The sequence below is a fragment of the Actinia tenebrosa genome, unplaced genomic scaffold (genome assembly GCF_029948245.1).
Source record: "Actinia tenebrosa isolate PJP-AT-01 unplaced genomic scaffold, QUT_ActTen_1.0 PGA_scaffold9__36_contigs__length_13948895, whole genome shotgun sequence".
Classification (NCBI taxonomy): Eukaryota; Metazoa; Cnidaria; class Anthozoa; order Actiniaria; family Actiniidae; genus Actinia; species Actinia tenebrosa.
This window is the reverse complement of record NW_028292586.1, coordinates 7037684-7052663: the sequence shown is the minus strand read 5'-3', so window position 1 is coordinate 7052663 and position 14980 is coordinate 7037684. Positions and strand designations below refer to the sequence as shown.

The window sequence follows — 14980 nt, the reverse complement described above, 5'->3', positions numbered from 1 at the left end:
GAAAGATCGTGCGATCAAATGGCTTATCGAAATCAATGATCTTTGACGATTAGTTGATTTTATTCCTTTCAGAAACTTACTCAGAAATGGAAAGATCTCAACCACATGGCTGAACAGCGCAAGGAGAACTTGGACAGTGCTCAAGATATCCAAAAATTCCACAGGTATGGTGATAATTAATACACAAGTTTTTGATATTTTCTAAATAGCTCAGGCGGGAGCGTACAATTTAACGTCGTGACCAAAGAGTTTTGTTGGACGGCAATGAAAACATAAAACGTTTTCAAGGGCATACGCCCATGGAATGCGATGGAAGTGCCCTGATTGACTTCCACCAAAATATCGCAAACACCGTCTCCAACTAAATTTAGAAATAGAGTAAAATTCCTCACCGTAAGAAATTTCCAAGGATAAGACTTGCTTACTCAGGTACTTCTAGTATAATGTACTTAAGACAATTATCGATTTGTTTTCAGGGATGCTGATGATACAAAACAATGGATTTCAGAGAAAGATACTGCTTTGTCGTCATCCGACTATGGTAGAGACTTGGCCAGTGTACAAGCATTGAAACGAAAACATGATGTTATGGAAAGAGACCTTGCTGCTCTGGAAGAAAAGGTGAGTGTTTTTATTCGGTGCGGTGCGGTACGAAGGGGAGTAATAGAGGCTAGTTCTTTATGGGAGAAAAATAACGCCATTTTTTCCCCTCTAGGTTCGTCAACTGAACATCGAAGCAGCTCGCCTCACGTCAACCCATCCAGCCAAGTCACAGGACATCGAATCTAAACGATATGAACTCGAGGAAGCTTGGGCAAACCTCAAGGATCAGGTAAATATATGACACTCTTAAACTACTTCTAAGAGTAGCTGGTAGTAATACAAGTTAAGATCAAGAGCTTTTATTCTTTATTTATTTATTTAATAAACTTTCACCCTAAAATAACTATTACAAAGTATTTTGTAGACTAAAAAAATAAATCTTTGGGTGAGGAAAACACAACAGAGCTGGGCTCCAAACAAAGTGTTTCCTATAAATAAATATAAATTTAAAATATCGAATGATAAAAAGTCATCTAAAAGCAAGGATTTTAGAAATTGATGTTGTGGTTGTTTTTTCTGGACTGTGTGAATTTTCTTTTTTGCTTATAGAAGGATCGTGTCTTATCGCATCGTCAAACCAGCTAAAGAGTGTATTGACGACTCTTAAGACTCCAGCGTGATGCAGGCTTATCCTTGAATCAACGAGTTGCTTGTTTTGTTATTCTAATTTCTGGTTTTGTTTACTGACCTCAGACATAACTTGAGTTTTGCTAAGCCCGCCTACACTGGAGTTTTAAGATGCGTTAATAAGTACATCGACGCGAGCATGCAACCATATGCATAAAGATAAAAAGTGTTTTGAACTCAACTTTGTGTAACAGTCTTTGTTTTATACCAGGCCGCTGCCAGAAAAGGAAAACTGCTTGATTCTTATGACTACCAACGCTTCTTGAATGAATACAGGTAATACTTGGCAACAAGTGCATAGCTAATAAAAACTTCCCCATTCCCATGATTTTGTAGGATTCACCAACTGACCGATTATCATGAACCTCTCCATCTTATTGGAGCATTAACAGTTGCCCGTGAACATGATGCTAAAGGTATTCCTCCTAACTCAGTCGAGTCTGATTGTCCCTCTAACTTCGTCGCACAGAGAGTGAGGAATCGACTGAATTAGGAGGGAGAAGAGGGACTGTTTACAGCTCAAGAGCACTACTGCTACGACACCCTTGATTTCCAGTTTGTACATCTTGATATATATTTTAAAATTAATCCTGCTGATGTATGTGTTGTTTCTGTCTTAGGGACCTCATATCTTGGATCAATGGTATCAAGGCCTTAGTATCATCAGACGAGCTGGCTAAAGATGTGGCCAGTGCTGAAGCCTTGATCGACAGACACAGGGTGAGTCTTCACGCTAATGCTGCTGCTTCTTATAGTAGCTTTCAGTGTTACAAGAACTCATCAGCTGTGAGCTGCACACTGAAAATAGGGTTTGTCTGCGCTTCATCGTTCAAAACCTATCTGTCAGTACCTTTTATAGTGGTAATAAATTATGCGTTCGGCGTGTGTAATGAAATAGAGAGAATAAGAGAAAAATATCAGTACCTTTTACATTCTGGACTGGGAACTCAGTAGCTACGGAGTTGCATAATATTTTGAAATTGCTGTAATTTTTCTGTCTATTTGTCTATGCTTGTTTTTTTTTCCTCCTTCGTTTTCAAATTTGTTGGTTTTGTTGTTATGTTGTGTGTGTGTGTGTGTTTTTTTTTTTTGAGTTTCAAAGATTGCTTACGTAAGACATACGCCATTTTGAATATAGCAATTTATGAATCTTATTATGTCTCCTTCAGTGAACACTTTCTTTATAAACTCCCAATTTGAAATCTCACCAAACAACATTTCACTGCATTGTTTTATCAGGAGTACCGTGCTGAGATCGATGCACGTGACAGCACCTTTCAAGCCTTTGATGAGTTTGGTCGTGAGCTGCTTGAGAAAGAGCACTACGCTAGCCCTGACATCCAGGAGAAGCTAGAGAGTCTTGCTGAAGAACGAGAGGAACTTGAAAGGTTCGATGATGTTGGAGTTATTCTTGGAATAGTTAGCTATGCCTAGGCCTGTAGTTTTACTGGACACTTGTCTAGTGCTTATCTTGGTAACTGACTTTTTTTCATTATTTTTGTAGAGCTTGGTTGGCAAGAAAACAGAGACTTGATGAATGTCTGGAATTGCAGGTAAGATTAGTTATGGTCTGATTATGAAATTAATGAAGTTGATAATGGCGACTGACGTGGAAAAGTGTGATTATGAAATGTGCTCGACATTTGTAAAGCTCAAATGAACAATGATTATGATGAAAGATGAGGCGGTAAGCCGTGTGGGATGGGCTCGGAAATCATATAACAACATGCGTAATAGCTAAATTTCGAGCCTTATATGAAACGACTGAAGAAGAGGGCCAATGGGGGCCAATTGGCCTTTCACAACTTCAAGTCGCGTAAAAAATGAGCCAGTTCAACTAGAATGATTATGATGATATTACTGGTGGTGGTGGTGGTGATGATGACGATGACGATGATGAAGATGATGGTAATGATGGTAAGCATAGTGATGGTGGTTAAGCCTGTAATGAAGAAAGACTAGCGACTTTGTTGTGGGTGAAATAATGAAATTGGCAATGGCGAGTGACGAAGATGATTATAAAGATGATGATAATGATTATGATGAAAAATTAATGGTGGTGATATAATGATGGTGATGCAGGTAATGAAGGTCTGTAATAAAGATGATAAAGGTGATGGTGAAGATGCTCGTGATGATGATAAAGATATCCCTGATCATGATCATAATTAATGATGATGATGATGAAAAATTAATGGTGGTCATAAAAATGATGGTGATGCAGGTAATGAAGGTCCGTAATAAAGATGATAAAGGTGATGGTGATGATGCTCGTGATGATAATAAAGATATCCCTGATCATGATCATAATTAATGATGGTGATAATAACAACATCTATAATAACCCTATCATTTTATTTACTTTCTTCAGCTGTTTAATCGCTCAGCCGAGCAGCTCGAAGCATGGATGGCAACACGTGAAGCAATGATCGAGAAGGAAGAAGACACGGAAGGAGAAGGTGCCGATGCCTTAATCAAGAAACACGAGGACTTCACACGTGCCTTGAAAATCCAAGAAGAAAAGGTGGCCAACCTGAAGGCCAATGCTGACAGGCTTATTAATGATGACCATTATGACTCTCCCGCTATTGCTGAGAGGATTGCTGCTGTACTTGCTCGGTGAGTGAATGTTCAATACGCACCATAATCACTCGGGCTTGTAGTATATGAAGAAACTTATGCAGCTGCAAATTGAAACACTCTTCAAGACTCATATATAAAGTTGCTTCATATACTGCGAGGATCAGCTCAATTTGATACATTACAACCGCAGTACAAATATATATTTCATTCATATTCTCATACACACTCGGGCTTCCGTCTTGCGTAGCGTTTTGTCTATGCTTTTGAGTCGACAACATATAAATACAGAAACTAGAAAATGAACATTGAATCTTTGATTTTTCTAAAAGGTGGGCTACACTGAAACAAGCACTGGTCGAACGTCGATCCAAACTTGGAGAGTCCAAGACAATCCAGCAGTTCAGTCGCGATGCTGAAGATATTGAGTCTTGGATAAGTGAGAAGCTGCAGACAGTCTTGGATGAGTCGTACAAGGACCCTACCAACCTCCAGTCGAAGTTCCAAAAACATCAAGCATTCGAGGCTGAAATTGAGGCCAACAAGGATAGAGTGTTTGAGACCATTAATCTGGGTGAAGGTAAATAAAGAAAATATTAATGTTGATCTTGCTTCTCCTCCTCCTCTTCCTCTTCCTCTTCCTCTTCCAAATCCCACTTTGCAACTAAGAATTCTTGATTTTTCTTCGTAGGTTTGATTGAACAGAAGAAGTGTGCAGGCAGTGAGCATGTTGTGCGTGAACGAATCATTAAACTCGAACAGCAATGGGAACAATTGGTAACTATTTCCAAAAAGAAGACGCTGTACCTGAAGGAAGCCAATCAACAACAGCAGTTCAACAACAACATCAAGGATTTGGACTACTGGTTAGGCGAGGTAAGTACATCTACTAGTTATACAGTGTTTTCTCGTGTTATACCATGGAATGTCCCACGCCTTTTGTGTTTTCTTGTACACTCACCACACTTCAGGTCTGCATGTGTTTATTAAGGGACCAGTCAAAATTAAAGTTGGAGGAAGGGGGCAGGAGGGTGGGGGAGAAAATGGGGGGGGGGGGGGGGGGGGCTTTAATTATTTTTAGTGGAACATGGGGAGCCTTGAAAGGTCAAAAGGAGGATTGTATCGAGAAAATTCTTTTTATCCCAAATCGTTTAAAAATATCCAGCGATTTAGCTATAAAAACTCGAAACACCGCCATGCCTGATGGGGAGAAAAACGGTTTAATACCATCCCTGCTTTCTGCTTGGCTGTATTCACGATCCTTTCGGAATCTTTGACACAATTAAGAACAACAGTTTCATTTATGGGGTTTTAGGTAGAGAGTTCACTTTCTTCTGATGATTATGGCCGTGACTTGGCCAGCGTGCAGAACCTGACCAAGAAACACCAACTTGTTGAGGCCGATATTGCAGCACATGAGGTAATAAGCTTGGTTTATTAGAGAGTTTTAGATTGACTTTTTCTTCCCGCAAACGGCAAACGTGACCACGTTTTTATCGTTTTCTTGTATTTTACCTTACCTTTTACAAACTTTCTGACTACACACAAACATTCTTTTGTTATTCTACTACTTGGATTCTTTTGCAAGTCCTTTTCAGTAATGTAAAATACTTTTTCACTTGTCAACTGACGTTTGACGTTTGCCGTGAACGTAAATCTAAAACTCTATTATCAAATATAATTTGTGCGGAAACGGAATTTCGATTTTTATCTCTTTCTACCTGTATTTTGTTTCCCTCTGTTTGTCTTCATATCTGGGTCTGTCTGTCTGTCTTGTCTATCTGTCTGTCTTGTCTGTCTGTCTGTCTGTCTAATGAATTATATCCTTATTTCAGGACCGTATCACCCAACTCGAAGCTCAGACTCAACACTTCGCAGAAGAAGGTCACTTTGATGCTGATGCTTTGCAAGAAAAATCCAAAGTCATCACTGAACGTTACGACAAGTAAGTTTTCTTAACTAAACTGAGCTTAGAGATCTCGAAGAGTACCGTTGATTTTGATTCAATTAACTTATTTTGTTATTCTTTTAATAGGGTCAAAGATCTTGCTACGGACAGAAGAGACAAACTTCAAGAATCAAATGCTCTGCACCAGTTCTACCGCAACGTTGATGACGAGGAGTCCTGGATCAAGTACGTATGCACTTTTCAGTTAACGACAGCGACACTTCAGCTAGTTCTTTCGATATATCTTCCCTCGAAATTTTATTCATTTTATATTTTATTTTATTTTTTTGGTATTGTGCGTTGGAATTGAGGATTTCGAAGTCTCAATCGAGAGCCAAGATCGTAACTGCAATATGTTATTTAGCACGTATTCAATCCATGTTTTCTTAAACGTTTTTTTTAATCTCAGAGAGAAGAAGCTACTGACGAGCTCGGAAGACTACGGCAAGGATTTGAGTGGTGTTGAGAACTTGAGAAAGAAGCACCAACGTCTAGAAGCTGAGATCCAAAACCATAAGTCTAGAGTCGTGGTATGTAGTGCCATCCAAAACAAAAAAAAAACAGTTCTATGGAACTTTATATATATTTTTTTTCTTCGTTTTTTTTTCCATAGCTCAAATTGTTTCAGGTTTAGGTTAAATCATTGAGAGCATTTTTTGCTTTATTTTAGCGGTTTTGAGCAGCTGGACCTGGAAATACGTCTAAACTTGAAAGCTGTATTGTCTTATCTTTTTACAGTTTCTTGATTCTTGACGAATGACTCTTTTTCGTAGGTTGTGATTAACTGCGGTGAAAAGTTTATCGAAGAAGGTCACAGCAACTCTGATGAGATCAAAGCGCGTGTAGATGGACTACAAGAAAAATGGAACGAACTGGAATCTCTTGCTGATGAAAGGTAGAACAAGATTTGTGTGTGTGTGTGGGGGGGGGGGGGGGGGGGGAGGGAAGAGGGGAGGGGAGTTTAGATGTGGCACTTTTGAGAGCTGTTTTCCTTCACATCAAATCTCTCTCAATTCGAACGTTTCCTTCAACTTTAAAACTTTATCGATACCCTGATTCCATCATTCTATCTTTCTTTCATTTTTTTACTTGGTGAAAGAACTTCCAAATAAGGCAATAAATTACACAAAAATAGTCCTTTCCCGAATTCTCTTGAGTGACCACGAAATAGTGTTACCAAGTCGAGGTTGAACCCGATAAAATACAGTAAATGTATGAACACAGTCAAGACTTACCTCGGCTGGGAGCCAATGTTAGGTGGGCACTCAAGTGAATTCGGGAATTCGGGTATATCGTATCCCCTTCTTTTCTGCACGACAAACGATGGTTGCTGTTTTGTAGTCTTCTTTGCTCACCGTCTGTATATTTTGTGTTTCAGGCAACACAAGCTTGACGATTCACTGGCCTACCAACAGTTCAGTGCCAACGTTGATGAAGAAGTTTCCTGGATTAACGAGAAGAACACTTTAGTTGGTAGTGATGACTACGGCGACACACTCGCCGCGGTGCAGGTAAGAATACTCCTTCAATTCTATCTGATAACTGTGAAGAACGGCTTATGTACGGACGTGCCTGGCCTTCGTAGTGCTTCCAGCCTCGCCCCCACCCCTTCCCTTTCCTCCTCTCTAGCCCCCCTCTCTTCTCCCCTCTTCAGAGCGCCGCGCCGCTACGCAGGCCTGGACGTGCCGTGCCGTGCCGTGTTTTAATATTGGACGTTACCGTATGATACGGTACGGCTACATTACGGCTTCAAATATGCAGTGTCGTTTACCACTTTTATAAAAAAAGCCCTAACTAGAACGCAGTTTTCTTAACACAAAAATGTGCGTTCTCGATTTGCCGAAGTCAATAGGAGGCCATACGTGATTATAGTCCATATCCAACCGCCGTCATATTGGAATGGAAACGAGGAGCGTTACGCACTTGTTTACATTCGATTAACTGTTGTGATACTCTTTCAACAGGGACTGCTCAAAAAGCACGAAGCTTTTGAGACTGATCTTGAAGTGCACAGGGATCGCGTGGCGGACATCGAGAACTCTGGCAAGAAACTCATCGATGATGTAAGTCAAGTATTCAAAGCGGTACACAACTGCTTAATTCTTTTTTTTTTTTTTTTTTTTTTTTTTTTTTGTCGATTCAATTTTTTTCATAAACTTTTATTAATATCTAATTATTATTTTTTTTTTTTCAGGGCAATCATCAGTCAGAACTCATTGAGCATAGAATTTCTTCCATCCAGGTAATGGCCTGTCAAGCTTTGTACGTCCAACAGGAAAAAACTATTTTACCTTTTGATAGTACTTTGTGTTATGTTGTTAAACTTTTTTTCGCTTGTAGAACAAGCTTGTCGAGCTGGAGCGTATGGCGTCCTACAGGAAAACAAAACTGAACGACAACTCCGCGTTCTTGCAGTTCAACTGGAAGGCCGATGTGGTGGAATCATGGATCGGTAAGGATAAAGCAATTTATCCATCCATTCATTATTCATCCATCCATCCATCCATTCATTTATTCATCCATCCATTCAGTTATTCATTCAAAATATTTTTTCCATTGCATTTTACACATGCACTAGTGTTTGCAGCCGGACAATTTCTTTAATCGCATTTTCGCGCTTACATATCGATAGGATTTTTCCTCGTCAAGAGCATTTTTTTTTGTCATTAGAAACACAGTTGCCATGGTATCCTAACGTCTTGTCTCATTAACAGGTGATAAGGAAGGTATTGCGCAATCTGAAGATATTGGACGCGACTTGTCATCAGTACAGACCTTGATCACTAAGCAAGTATGTGTCAACATGTGTTAGCAATTAGGAAACATCTAAAATAGATAACAGAAACCGTCCATTTTTTACGGGCATAGAGGGAAGCTGGTGGGATTTAGTGGGGGAACTGACGTTAAAATTATGGCATTTAAGGGGGCCACCCCAAAAGTAATTAGCCAAGTACAAAATTAAATTAATATGGTTTGTGACGTTGTAATGTGGTATTTATTTTTCGTTTTTTACGAACAGGAAACATTCGAAGCTGGTCTCCAGGCATTCGAGAATGAAGGCATTGCACGTGTGACGGCTCTGAAGGACGAGTTAGTGGCATCGCAGCACGAACAATCCCCAGCCATCATCAAGCGACACGACGATCTAATCAAGAGGTAAGCGGTATATCTTATTAGCAGAATTACACCAAGAATAGACCTCTTTGGGTGTATTGTCTTCCAATTTCAGGCCATGTGTCATTCACTAGAGAGAATCATTTCTTTGTTGAACGGTTGTGCGCGAATATACATAAATATCGATAGAACTCAAACTAAGGCTGCGTTTACACGGTACCGGATACCGGAAGAACTTTTAACCGCTCTAAATGATTTGACCTGTACATTTTGTTTACACGGAACCGTCCCTTTAATTGTTTAAAAAATTTGTTCTGTTTACACGGAACCGGATTCAAATTTGCACGGCTAGGCGTAAGAACGTGTGAACTAAACGTACAGCTTTTTGACTGGTTAAAAGTTCGTCTGGTACCGTGTAAACGCAGCCTATGAATCTGATTCTCTAGACAATGACACGTGATCTAGTCTCCCCCACAGCCGCTTTCAGTGTCGTCACGCAACGCTTTCTCCCCTCAGGAGAAAGCGTTGCGTGACGACACTGAAAGCGGCTGTGGGGAGACTACACGTGATCTGAAATGAGATAACATTACGCCGAATTGGCTGTGTTCTAACATATCACGTGATCATCTCCCGCATGGTGGATAGGATATTTTAAAATATTTTTAGTAAAATTAAACATGCATTTAAGCCACTGAGTTATTTTAAAATTCAGTTCAATGTATCCCCTTGTTGTGTCCTCTAAATTGAGCTGCATTCCGGGCTCTATCGAGGAAATAGTCTTTATGTGTTGTACAGAAAAATTTTCGCACATCATTGGGATATCTTCAAGCTTCCCATTCACTGCCCAGGATGGCGCAATGGAACCACGTGACACGAACGTACATATCGGCAAGTTTTTTCATTTTACAAGAGTCATTGTGATCCTAAAGTCTTGACCTTTTTTTAAAAACAGATGGCAGGAGCTTCTGGATGCATCTCAAGCTCGCAAACAACGTTTGCTTCAGTCTCAAGAACAATACAAGAAGGTAACGAAAAACATTTGATTGAACGTTTACGAGGGATAAATATCAAATTCTATCTTTGGTCACCCTGTGTCCAAGACGAACTGATCCTTAGGAAGTCTCTTTTTCGGCCAGGAACACAGAGATTAAGCGCGAACTATGACAAAGCCTCATTAATAAAATTTATCTTTTCTCATATCAAATATTAATGGTTTTCAAGTCGGTCATGTTGGAGGACTTTAACAAAAGAATTATCAATGAATTATTTTGTTATATCCTCCAACATGGACGCCGTGTCTTTTGTTATTTAATTCTTTTGGCAATAGTTGAAAACCATCAATGAAATTATCAATTGTTTCCAAATTACTATTGATCAACTCGTAGTCACAGAGATGCCCATATTTAACCAGATACCTTAATAGCTAAATTTTGATGCTTTCATCTTCCAAGGTTGAGGACTTGTTCCTTCTGTTCGCCAAGAAAGCGTCTGCTTTCAACAGCTGGTTTGAGAACGCTGAAGAGGATCTTACTGATCCTGTGCGCTGCAACTCTGTGGAGGAGATTAATGTATGTATTCTTCGATTGCACGTTACGTCATCGCGGGCATGTTGGTACCATTTAACAAAAGATTTCTCATTAGCATCCATTGTTAACGGTACCACAATGGCCGCCATGTTTTTGTCTTTTAACTCTCTTGGGAATGCTTGCAACCCATCAATACGCCTCCTCATTTCAATCAAAAAAGGCTGTCATCACCAAAGGCGATAGGCAATAAGCGATAGGAGATAGGTCATTCCAAGATCCAAGAATAGCTGGAATGACTTGTTTTTCTGCTACTTATTTTCGTCAAGAAAATGAACCATTGATGAAGGTCTTTGTTTAGACCAAACGTCTGTTTTGAAAATTGTAAATTTCACAACTTTAAATCATAATAAATAATGTTGAGACTGATTCAATGTTCTTTGTATTCAACGAAACCATTTCCATGTCAGAATGACCTATCGCCTTTGACGATGACAATGTTGTTTTTTTGTGATAGGTGTACACACCTGTAAAATGTAATTTTATTTTTATTTTATTTTATTATTTATTAACTTTACAACTAGATATTTAAATCTAATTGGGGGCATGGCCAAAAGGACAAGAGTCCCATGTAAAAACCAGCCTAATACCTTACAACTAATCAAACAAAAAACAAAAAAATCCAAACAAAAAAAAACAAAAAAAAAAAAACAAAGGCATTTTACGACTGTGATATCACAGGTATCCCAGTAATATAATTGAGAGGGGTCTTATGGAGTTTTTTTATATATGTATTATCTCACAGGCCCTGCAAGACGCTCACACCCAGTTCAGAGAGACCTTGGATCAAGCTGAAGAAGATATGTACGCTTTGAGGAAACTGGACAGGCAGATCAAGAGCTACAAAGTGTCTATTAACCCGTATGTATTTTCATTCTATTTGCTGTAACTTCCAAGGAACTTTCCCTTTGTTTAATGGACTCATCTTTTGACTTGCCTTATATTCAGTATTTTTCTTGATACATAATATCCAAATATCCATCAGTCTTTTTTTTTTCTTCTTTTTTTTCCCGCCTGCTATTTGTACTCCCTTACGTCCATTACATTTGTAAACACGCGATTTATATGCTGTATGTGTGTGCTTTTTGTTGTTATTTGTTTGTCTTTTAGCACGTTTTCCAACAACATGCCCATTTGTTTTCGTTTTCTGATATATTTACCCTTTCTCGTACATTATCCCCTTGGAGAGTTGTTAACTCGTATTATTCATTTTCTTATTTCCATTATTTTGTCATTGTTATATATTCAAGAACGTGTTGTTGTCTTTGGCAGGTACACCTGGTTTACGATGGAGGCACTAGAAGACACCTGGGAAAACCTTCAGAAGATTATCGAGGTACGATAGATAATATTACAGTTGATTGCTGATATTTGGATAGCATATGTTTACAATTTTTCTGGGTGTTGTGTATAGGAACGTGAAGAAGATTTGCGCAATGAATGTTACAGTTGATTAGTGATGTTTGGATAGGAAATGTTTACAATTTTTCTGGGTGTTGTGTATAGGAACGTGAAGAAGATTTGCGCAAAGAATGTTACAGTTGATTGGTGATGTTTGGATAGGAAATGTTTACAATTTTTCTGGGTGTTGTCTTATAGGAACGTGAAGAAGATTTGCGTAAAGAAGCACAGCGTCAAGAATACAATGATGGGCTGCGGCAAGAGTTTGCTCGCCAAGCTAATGGCTTCCACGCCTGGCTCACTGAAACAAGGTATATTTTATATCTGCATCATCACCACCACCATTATCGTACCACCACTAGCTTCCCTAACTAGTAGCTAACGTGCTGGATTTATTTTTTATAGGGCATTCATGGTGGACGGACAGGGAGATCTTGAAGATCAGCTGGCTGACATCTTGAAGAAGGAAGCTGAAATAGCAGAAAGCAAGGGAGATCTTGAGGTTATTGAAGGACTTGGTGCTCAGATGGAGGAAGCCCTTATCTTAGACAACAGGTAATTGCCTGATCTATTTATTTTTAGTGAGCCCCTTTGATAAGCTTTTTCTCTTGGGAAAAACCAGAGTATATAAGACTTACACATACTTTCACACACTTACACCCATTTGCACACACTAGTATCGGGAAATTTGATTCGTTGAATTGCACTTGTAGAACACAAAGACAGTTGCAAAGCAAAACAGTTTTCCATTAATGAAAAGAAAGTCAGAGTTCAACTATCTACTCGCTTACTCACTCCCTCCCTCTCTTCTTCATACTCTTGCCTCCTTCCTTCCTTCCTTCCTTTCCTCCTCCCTCCCTCCCTCCCTCCAATCCTTCCTTCCATCCTTCCACCAACCTATCCATTCATCCTCACTCCTTCGTTCCTTCTCTACCTCCCTTCCTCTATCTGCCTCCCTCCTTGCCTCCTCCCCTTTCTCTGTATTTTCAGCTAGTCATCTTTTCACTAGAATAATCGTCCTTCCGCAAAAGTACTAAGACACATATGTTTTCTTCTTTCTTCACCACAGGTATACCGAGCATAGCACCGTGGATCTTGCTCAGCAATGGGACCAATTGGATCAGCTGGCCATGCGTATGAAGCACAACCTGGAACAGCAGATCCAGGCCCGTAAGACGACTGGGGTATCAGAAGACAGTCTCAAGGAGTTCACCATCATGTTCAGGTGAGAGGTTATCTACCAAGACAGACACATCATACTACTTGACAGCCATACAGGGACTTTTCATTTTTTCATTGCTGTCACATGTCAAATGATTACAATAGTCATAATTGCACGAATAGAAGTATGTCTAATGTATTGAACCTTGCCACACTTGTAATAACCCTCGCGGCATAGAAGGAAGCGTCACATCAACCAAGCTCGCATGCTTTTGGCGTTCGCAGAAATTCAACACGCGACCCAACGCGTAGGATTCACAGCGGTGAAAGGCAAACGTTCTACTGCTGTGCCACGCTTTCAATCCTTTATGTTTATTGTGCTTCGGTGGAAAAACTAATCTATATATCTATCTATCTACTTTCCTTCAGGCATTTCGACAAGGACAAGACAGGATACTTGGACTACCAGGAATTCAAGTCTTGTCTGCGTTCACTGGGATATGACTTGCCTGTTGTGGAAGAAGGCGAAAGTGATCCAGAGTTTGATGCCATCATCAGACGCGTCGATCCTAATGGGTAAAGTATTTAGAGAGGGATTTCACTCACGTGACAAGGCAGCCAAATTGGTGTGCCAGTTCAATTTCCGGAGAATAGCAAATGTATTGTTTTGGTACACCAACATGGCCGCTGTGACGTCAAGTGAAAACTCTATAGCCGCCACTGGAGTTAAGTAAGATACGAATGCGACAACTAATAATTGATATAATAATGATTGTTATCTGTAGTGATGGCGTCGTTTCCATGGGTGAATACATGGCTTTCATGATCAGCCGAGAAACAGAGAATGTTGGCTCCAGCCAGGAAGTCGAGAACGCGTTTATGGCGCTGACTGAGGGAGGAAAGAGGAAATACGTCACTGAATCTGACCTTTATCAGGTATGTTGTTAGGCTTTTAGCTACTATTAGATCGTAAGAGGAATGTATGGGTTTTTTCTCTTTTGCTTGCGTTGTCTTTCCTTTCTCCCTTTTTTCTTTCATACTTTCTTTGCATTGCTTTGCTGTTTGCTCTGCTCTGCTCTGCTCTGCTCTGCTCTGCTCTGCTCTGCTCTGCTCTGCTCTGCTCTGCTCTGCTCTGCTCTGCTCTGCTCTGCTCTGCTCTGCTCTGCTCTGCTCTGCTCTGCTCTGCTCTGCTCTGCTCTGCTCTGCTCTGCTCTGCTCTGCTCTGCTCTGCTCTGCTCTGCTCTGCTCTGTTGTTGTTTATTTACAATTTTTCTAATTCAGTTTTCTTTCTTTCAGTCTCTAACAAAGGAACAGGCCGAGTACTGCATCGATCGTATGCAACCATACGTAGACGACAAAGGACGTGAAATCCCTGGTGCTTACGACTACAAGTCCTTCTGCTCCGCCTTGTTCTCCAACTACTAAACGTGTATCTCTAAAAGAAATCCTCTGCAATCCTGCTGTAGTTTTTAATTTTTATTTGACGTTAATGGTGTTTGTTAAATTTGCTATTTTGGTTTTAAGCTATGTAGAGTAAAATAAATTAAAATAAGAGTGGAATTAGGTAAACTAACTGGATAAACCTGTTTTTTCCAAAGAAAAATTTTTTTTTGTTGCTTTACTTTTGATAATCTGTCACAGTTTAAGCACGATAGACCAATGCATAAATAAAACACGTCAGAAGCCTACCTCGTGTTGTTGTTTGATCAACTTTTGGAGGTGTTTCAGGGGCGCCGGAACCGGGGGGGGCTTTTTGTGAATTTTTAATACATTTTCACTAAACTCAGCTCCCCCCACCTTGCCATTCAATGTCACTATTGAGCCCCCCAATCAAAAAACTGCTCCGCCGTCCCTGTGTTTGGGGAATTTCCAGGGGCATATGCTTTTACGTATACCCTGAAACAACCTTTGGCCTGAGGCCAGGGTAAGGCTAACACATATTGAACCCTGAAACAACCTCTGG

At 39.9% G+C, this 14980-nt stretch overlaps 1 protein-coding gene across 2 annotated transcripts in view; it reads left to right on the top strand.

The window, feature by feature from the left end:
• Positions 1 to 14705, top strand: part of LOC116308157 (spectrin alpha chain, non-erythrocytic 1) — a 34429-nt gene extending 19724 nt beyond the window's left edge. Inside the window, exons 29-59 of one of the 2 annotated variants that reach the window (XM_089025278.1) lie at positions 73 to 164; positions 477 to 621; positions 716 to 832; positions 1442 to 1506; positions 1851 to 1950; positions 2470 to 2618; positions 2735 to 2783; positions 3602 to 3849; positions 4143 to 4390; positions 4502 to 4686; positions 5126 to 5230; positions 5646 to 5755; positions 5846 to 5944; positions 6168 to 6288; positions 6532 to 6653; positions 7137 to 7269; positions 7723 to 7821; positions 7953 to 8000; positions 8099 to 8210; positions 8473 to 8549; positions 8778 to 8914; positions 9825 to 9897; positions 10324 to 10440; positions 11201 to 11316; positions 11728 to 11791; positions 12055 to 12167; positions 12262 to 12411; positions 12926 to 13081; positions 13447 to 13593; positions 13803 to 13953; positions 14314 to 14705. In XM_089025278.1, coding sequence (XP_088881404.1) covers positions 73 to 164; positions 477 to 621; positions 716 to 832; positions 1442 to 1506; positions 1851 to 1950; positions 2470 to 2618; positions 2735 to 2783; positions 3602 to 3849; positions 4143 to 4390; positions 4502 to 4686; positions 5126 to 5230; positions 5646 to 5755; positions 5846 to 5944; positions 6168 to 6288; positions 6532 to 6653; positions 7137 to 7269; positions 7723 to 7821; positions 7953 to 8000; positions 8099 to 8210; positions 8473 to 8549; positions 8778 to 8914; positions 9825 to 9897; positions 10324 to 10440; positions 11201 to 11316; positions 11728 to 11791; positions 12055 to 12167; positions 12262 to 12411; positions 12926 to 13081; positions 13447 to 13593; positions 13803 to 13953; positions 14314 to 14442 — 3777 coding nt within the window. In that variant the 3' untranslated portion in view covers positions 14443 to 14705. Of the gene's footprint in view, positions 1 to 72; positions 165 to 476; positions 622 to 715; positions 833 to 1441; positions 1507 to 1850; positions 1951 to 2469; positions 2619 to 2734; positions 2784 to 3601; positions 3850 to 4142; positions 4391 to 4501; positions 4687 to 5125; positions 5231 to 5645; positions 5756 to 5845; positions 5945 to 6167; positions 6289 to 6531; positions 6654 to 7136; positions 7270 to 7722; positions 7822 to 7952; positions 8001 to 8098; positions 8211 to 8472; positions 8550 to 8777; positions 8915 to 9824; positions 9898 to 10323; positions 10441 to 11200; positions 11317 to 11727; positions 11792 to 11869; positions 11924 to 12054; positions 12168 to 12261; positions 12412 to 12925; positions 13082 to 13446; positions 13594 to 13802; positions 13954 to 14313 lie in introns of those variants that run through there. The other variant, XM_089025279.1, reaches the window with a different exon arrangement.
• The last annotated feature ends 275 nt before the right edge of the window (positions 14706 to 14980 follow it).